General features: G+C 49.5%; 1 protein-coding gene across 1 annotated transcript; it reads left to right on the top strand.

The window, feature by feature from the left end:
* Positions 1–5,528: 5,528 nt before the first annotated feature.
* On the top strand, positions 5,529–6,590 carry LOC125946099 (uncharacterized). The gene has a single exon (XM_049668579.1). It carries the CDS (start codon positions 5,529–5,531, stop codon positions 6,588–6,590), a length of 1,062 nt encoding a protein of 353 aa, XP_049524536.1.
* The last annotated feature ends 939 nt before the right edge of the window (positions 6,591–7,529 follow it).

The raw sequence follows: 7,529 nt of genomic DNA, 5'->3' as shown, positions 1-7,529 counted from the left end.
GATGGTAATGATGTAAGCAATGTCCTTGGGCTGCTGGCTGAGGACGCAGTGTCTCCATTTTGTACGGCACCTCAAGCTTCAAACACTTTCCTCCGAGTCCCAAGAGCCCACCACATTCATGACCTTGTTTAGACAGTGCTGCTTCCGCCGACTGCCATTCGAGATAGCAGTAGCACTCGAGTATTTGATATGACAGATGTCTCAGATTCTTAAAGGCAAAGCAGTAGTTCGGAAAATGATTTAAGAAGTACTTGTCTTCGGCAAAATACGCAAGGAATGCGACCAGCGTCAGCGGGAAGTCCTTGCTCGGCTTGCAAAGACAGGCGTCATGCTCAATTCGGAGAAGTGCTGCTTGACTCACGAAATCAGTTGCGTTGAGGTCAGCACAGAAGCGTCATGTTTGGGTGCGAACGTTTCTTGTTTAAAAACAAATGAGTCGTTAGAATGCTCACAGGAATGTGCGAATAAATTTATTATTATTATTACTGATAGTAAGCCTCCGTGCACTCATCATCATTAATCGCCATCTCACAGTCAGACTTCTACTGTTCGACAACTTGAGGCATTCGAGGGAGTTTGTGTCCGTGAAAATAACTGTGTTGTCCCCCGCCCAACGCCCCGCTCGTATATTGCCTCGACTTCGAATGGTACGATCCAGGTACGAATACATCTTTTGCCAACCACCGGAAGATATCTGGGTAGACAAGATGCTGCTAACGGTGACCTAGGTCAAGTGAAAATCCTTGGGGCCATCCGAAGATGGCAGGGACAGCCGCCCGGCTACAGGGATTTCGGGGACTAAGCCAGCGGATGGGAGGCAAGACAACACAGCAACCTGGGTCCTGCGGAAATTTGTCAGAAGCAGGACAACCTGCTTGAGATCGTCGTGTACGGGTGTCGAGATTCAACCACTTCATAAACACGCCGAAGAGGCTCCACTTAGGAAAAGCTGTTGAGTGCAGCCGCAACTGTCGCGTGTCATTTTGAAAAGAGGGGTTGTAGGGGCCGGTACGCCCCACAGATGGCTCTAGCGCTGGGGGCTTAAGAAAAAGGCACTAAACTAGAGCATAGCGGTGCTCCGTCGGGGATCCTACTTTCTCGGCACCTTCGTATCGGAACTATCTCGACACAAGTTATTTCTTCGGTTGGCCGACCCAAAGCGAGAACCGTGTCTAAAAAAGCGTGCGCGTTGGCACCTTGTTTGCGTGACTTACGTTAGTACAGTACGCTGCAGTCCAGAGTATGTTGGTCAGACAGGGGGCGGCTTCAATTTCAGTAGATGGGAGCAGAAAAGAAACAAATCTAGGTCACAGCTAGGAGGCCACTACGCTACAACCATTCTTCAAAAATACCAGGAAGTGCAAGCGAGAACAACCACAGAACGACATACAGTTAGGACATCTGGTATTATTAAGGGCGGTGCAATCCTTTGCAGTGTCAACAGGAAAGGATTGTAGTTTCCTTGGGCGCCCATCTTTATATGTGAATTGTGGTGGTTGTTTAGTTCTTCTCCATGTATGAAAGCCACCTTGGTGTTCCAGAAGTAAAGGATGTGAGCGCCCTGTGTATGACATGTGTATCTTTGTCATGCTGTGCATTCCCACTGCAACATTCATTGTAACTTGCTCAAGAAAGTTATACTTAGTCTTTGCACTGGTTCGTGAAGCCTCCTGAGTGAAGCCTTTTGAGTAAAGCCTTTTGAGTGAAGCCTTTTGTGTGAAGCCTCCTGCCCGTCATAGGAGCTTCCGAGATCTGTAAGCACGTAAAATCGTGCTTGCTGTGGCAATCTACTTTAAGTGCTTGCACTTGTTTATGTCAACGTGTCTCAATTCTCTTGTGTGTAAAATGTGTAAGAAATATGGCAAGAACAACGTGAAAAAGTTGCATATATGTGCATGATAGGTGGCGCTATATTACGGCTTCGCAACAAACACAGAGGCCCCAGTATCTGCGTCTTGTTAGCGTAAAGTGGTCATCGTGTACTTCGTCTGTCGGGGTAATCGGACATCGCGCGGACACAGCTAAAATGTTTCTCAAAGCCGTCGCCGAGCATTGCAATAACCAGGTCATAAATATGATAGGCGTAAACCGATAGGCGTAAACCATAGGTGTAATAGGTGTAAACGTTCCAACAGGAGCTTTAGAATCTATTCGTTATGCTAATTTTCAAACTATAGGCAACATCACTTCCTTATTTTTCATTGAATTGCTTAGCTTTTTTTAAATTGTGTAGTCAATAATATTCCCACCTCACCGCCGCCATTTTCGTTCATGCATTCCTTTCATTCTTTTGTGTATATATTTATTCATGTGTTTTTTTTCACGAGCACCGTTTTCCGCCACTACTTTTATTTTCGCCTTCATAGAGAAGATAATTCACTGATCTCCAGCAGAGCAGATTATTCCCCCTCCTCCCCCCCGTTGTCCAGGCCCCTTCGACGAAAAGAGGAACCTGCAATGACACGTCAGCCGGCTGACACACGGCGCTACTTCACGTTCCTCCACCGACGTTAAGTAGCACACCTTTCTTTTCAATTTTATACCCTCGCCGCTAACACACCCTGGGTCGTCACCTCACCCTCCAGCCTTATCCTCTCTTCCCTTTAGAAGAACCGTATCTATATGTACTGTGCCGGGAAGACCCTACATCGCCTTCGGGGGAAGACAACTCCGCTTGTCGAAGCTTTGGCTCCTGCTCTGACCTTGTTCTCATTTTTCGCATCGCCTTGAATTTCCATCTCCAATCTTCCCCGTATTTGACGTATTGTGTTACTTCGTAGTAGGCTGGCACGTTGTGGCACTTGCTTAATGCTGTATTGCGGAGAATGCGGAGTATCTACGCGTAGAGTGATAATTGTTTGGCTAGGTAACGGCACCTTGCGTGTATTACGGTGGTACACTCTAGGACAAGGAAGATCATAGTTATCGCCAAATCACTGGAGCCTTGGCCTCAATTACTGGTCATAAACAAAATCTTGTGAGCCTTATGGACGATGGAACTTTCTTGATGTACATTATCTGTTGTTATCTGTCTTTGATGTGAAATAAATGCACCAGATAGTGCGGCTAACATACTACTTTTGTGCCTCCATTTGAGCATTGGGGCAAACCCATCTAGATAAGGGCTGCCGAATTATTAAGCGTGTGTGAGTCTCACATCGCAAGAGTTGAAATCAAGCATGCGACCTCTTTGCTATTCATGATATTAGTCGTGTCTTCTCCAACTTCTTACTTCTTTTTTATTTGCGTAATGTTGGAATAAAAAGGGTGGAAAAAGAGCAGAAAAGAAGAAAAGGGCAACGAGAAAGAACATAGAATAAAAAGGGGAGGGGGCAGAGAGAGAGAGAGAGTGATGGACCACTGTAACAGTAGCAAAGAATGCGATGCCTGTGGTGTCTGCCGACTGGTGGCTAGTTTTTGGCGCCTCGTCCCCGCCGTTTTCGAGTACTCGAGGCGACGTTTCTTCACTGCGATTGTCATTGACTGTACCCTCCCCAAGGCTTCATCAAAGCCGAGTGCTTCTGGCAGGGAAGTCCGAGGACGGTTTATGCCGACGTGATCGAATTGTAGCACAATGTGCTCAATTGTTTGTTCTGCGCTCCCACACTCTCGGCACAACACACTGCACACCTCTTCGTCGAATGCTCTCCGTCGTACCAGTGTGCGTAGAGCTCTCGCCTCAAAAAGCAGCGAGCTTCCGACACTGTCGTCGTAGAAGTGGACCAGGCTAGAGCACTGCACGGGCCGATTTTTGCGGCCCGGGCCCGGCCCGGGCCCGTTTTTACATTGGGCGGCCCGCCCGAGCCCGATCAAAACTTTTATGGCGAGACCCGGGCCCGGCCCGGGCCCGGAAATAATCTACGTTACCCGCCCGGCCCGGCCCGCCACCCCTTTACCTTAAGCCCGAGCCCGGCCCGAGCCCGACTCGAAACCGGCCCGAACCCGGCCCGAGACCGAAAAATACATGTTTTTCAGACTTGAGAAGCCCGAGAATAACTCGCAGACAGCCCGAGCCCGGCCCGGGCCCGCGTCAAAAAACCCGAGCCCGGCCCGAGCCCGGGTCAAAAAGCACACGCAGTGCCCGAGCCCGGCCCGAGCCCGTGAAAAAACTCCTCTACCCGGCCCGACCCGGCCCACGGGCCGGGCCGGGCCCGGGCTTTCGGGTAAGCCCGAGCCCGTGCAGTGCTCTAGACCAGGCCGATTGAGCTGTTGCTGTTTCGGTAGATCACCAGGGTGTCCTTTTGGGTGAGCGCCTGCCACCACATAACGTTTTCTGTACATATTCCCCGGCCGAATCCGCTTGAATTGGGCTTCGGAGGTGGCCGTATTTCTGCTCTAGGAAGTGCACGCGCCTGACCCCCTTAGTGCGGAGGCATGTTGCCCACAGATATTCAAACACGCGTAGCGCCCATCTGTCCCCGGTCATGCTTCGTTGGCGACAGCGCCATGGCAACACACAGCAATGCGGCCTTCTTCCCGTTGTCAACGTTCTAATTGATTCCGATATTTTGATTAATTCGCGAAGGTTAACGCAGGGGCAGGGACATGGGCAATTTTTTACTGGTCTCTGACCATTACATAGTGGTTGCAGAAGCACATGCATCTGCGCCGTAGCATTGTTACGGGGATGTAGGGAGTAGAGACAGATGTATTTACAATATATACACAAGCGGAGTTAATGTGGTCCAGATGGTAGACCAACAACAACACGCAGCGGCCAGCGTCTCGCGATCGTCTTCTTTTTTCTCTTCTTTTATCCTTCTCCTATCCTTCTGTTGTGGTCAAGATGGCTGACCAACAACAACACGCAGCGGCCAGCGTCTCGCGATCGTCTTCCTTTTTTAAAGACGATAGTCTTTCTTGGGGAACTTAAACGCTGAAAATTTGGTCTGTCTGTCTGTCTGTTTGTCTGTCTGTCACCCGATTCAGCCACCCGGCCAAAGTTGGACCACTTGCTTACCACCCACACTACTTAAGCTGGTACGGCTGTTCATAGTTGTGAACGTTATCGATCACAAAGTAAATATTACGCATGTCTGAGGCGCAACATCACTAGGTAAGTATTAGGAAGGTGTGTTCCTTTAATATAATATACATAGATACGTACCTCTAAAGACCCTAGTTTCTTAAGCTGCGCTGAAAATGCCATGCTATGCGCGCCGACGAACGACGTTCCCCGACTGCGCGCCGACGAGCGCCCTCTGCCATGGAGGAAGGAAACCCTCTGTACAAGCTCATGTTTCCCGATGTATTGCCAGATCAACGTTACTAGATCTTTCTTTCAGTTCTCAAACTCCGCCGCTGCGCGTGACGCCTTTCCATTGAGCGCCGCGTGGGGGCGCGCGCGACACTGTTTGCCCGGCTCGGAGAGAGGTGAGCCGAGCCCACGGAGGAGCCGGAATGCACGGCCAACGTTGCTAAAGACGACCGCAGCATTTTGGTTATGTTGTTATCATGCGCGTTTGCTTTGATTTCCCGTGCATAGTCTTAGGATGTCAATGACTGCTGTGCCTGTGTAGTGAGAAGTAATGCCGCGTTGCTTTGTGACCGGCTGCAAAAGCGGCTACGACTCTGCGAGGGGTGCAGCTGAGAAGAGGCACTTTTTCAAACCGCCTAACGACGCCTCGCGGCTTCAAGAATGGCAACACGCGATCCCAAGAAGCGACAGGGAGCTCACGAGCTCTTGTGTTGTGTGCGACCTTCACTTTCAGGAAGAAGACATTGTGAAAAACTTCGTGCACAAGATCGGCGGTGACGTCGTCGTCATACCACGAGACAAATGGAGCCTCAAGGATGACGCCCTACCTCGCTTGTTTCCCAACTGTCCAAAATATCTGTCAAAGCATGTGCGGAAACGCAAAGCACCTGCCGTGAGGCCACCTCTCCAACCGAAGCGTCGGAATGTTCAGGACGACGCCGAACAAGAAAACATAGCGCCGAACACCTTCGATTATGGGAAGAGAGGCTGCTCTGTGGCAGGCAGCGTCGCACTCGATAGCACCCAGTCCCTGTTCGAGGAGCTATCGACAATGGCGCAAGAGGGACGGCGGGTGCAAGGCTGGTCGACTGAACTCCTTGGTTCTACTGTCGTCCTGTACAAACTCGAAGTAGAAAACGCAGTCCCCCGAGTCAGTAAGGCAGTGACGTTCTCAAGCGATTTTTGTTTGTCAGTCAGTGCAAATGGGCGGCTTGTACCATCAACGCCATCAACTGTCTACACAGAAAGCTCGCATATGGAGGTCAAGTCATTCAGGGACCTGACATGCCTGCTCAGCCACGTGGAAAAGCTAAAGTCATGTCAGGGCTTTCCTGCCAAGCTTTACCCACAAATATCGTCCTCGTCGGTAGCCAGTAAAGATGGTGAGACATGGAGACGCAAAACATGCACTATGTTGAGCTTGGATGCCACCTGTACAGAATGCAAAACGCTAGGTAGACTGTTTTTGATGCGCACAAAGAACTGCCAAGGGCGCAAACCAAGACCCAAGAGCAAATGCATGAAAACATTGCGTCGGAAAGTTATCCGAGCCACGCTAAAGAGAGAAAAGCTGAACAAAGAGATGGCTGCTATGAAAAAAACAACTTTGTAACGTGACTGAAGCTAACATTGAAAGTATGCTTCATGTTCTCCCTGAAAAGCAGCAACTGGCATTCAAAACGGCCATAATGGCAGCAAAAGCAAAGATGAAAAACGGAAGGCGTTATGATGACGAATGGCTGATGACGTGCCTCTTGCTGCAAATTTCTAGCCCAAAAGCTTATACCCTGATTTCAGACATGCAGCTGTTGCCGCTTCCTACCAAAGCCCGCTTGCGTCAAATCATCAGTGGTATCCCATGCAAATACGGGTACAATGAAGTCGCGTTAAGTACCATTAAGGAGCACTTTCAGGGCAAGAGCCACATCAGAAGGTGTGGCGTTCTACTTGTCGATGAGGTAAAGCTCAAGCAGTCTGTTGCCTTCAATAAGGTGTCCTGCAAAATGGACGGGTTCGTCGACTATGGTGACGTAGCATCCCCAGCCACAGATCAACTCGCTGATCATGGACTAGTTCTCATGTTTGTGCCACTATTTGAGGACTGGGTGCAGCCGATAGCAAGCTTCGCGACAAAAGGAGCAGCCCCTGGGAAGGTTCTTTCTAAACTCGTGCTGAGTGCTGTGCTTGAACTGCACAAAAGCAATGCCTCAGTGCTTGCTATCATAAGTGACGGGGCTGGGAACAACCGCTCAATGTGGACCCAGCTTGGTATATCGGGGAAGCTGGACTCTGCATGCCATCACATCGAGCACCCTTGGGAGCCTTCTCAGAGGATCTATTTCATTTGTGATGTCCCACACATCATAAAATGCATCAGAAATCATCTGAAGAAGCATACTTATGGACTGGTAAGAAAAAAACAAAACTGCAAATGTTTTGAATTCGATTTTAATCGTTAACTTTCTTATTTCCAGGCAGGTGATCATCAGATCAACTTTGGCCACTACGTCACGCTGTTTGACACAGAAAAAAACAAACACCTACGAGTCGT

This window comes from Dermacentor silvarum, chromosome 5, assembly GCF_013339745.2.
Source record: "Dermacentor silvarum isolate Dsil-2018 chromosome 5, BIME_Dsil_1.4, whole genome shotgun sequence".
NCBI lineage: Eukaryota > Metazoa > Arthropoda > Arachnida > Ixodida > Ixodidae > Dermacentor > Dermacentor silvarum.
Note: the sequence above shows the minus strand (reverse complement) of the source record. Positions and strands in the feature narration are given on the sequence as shown.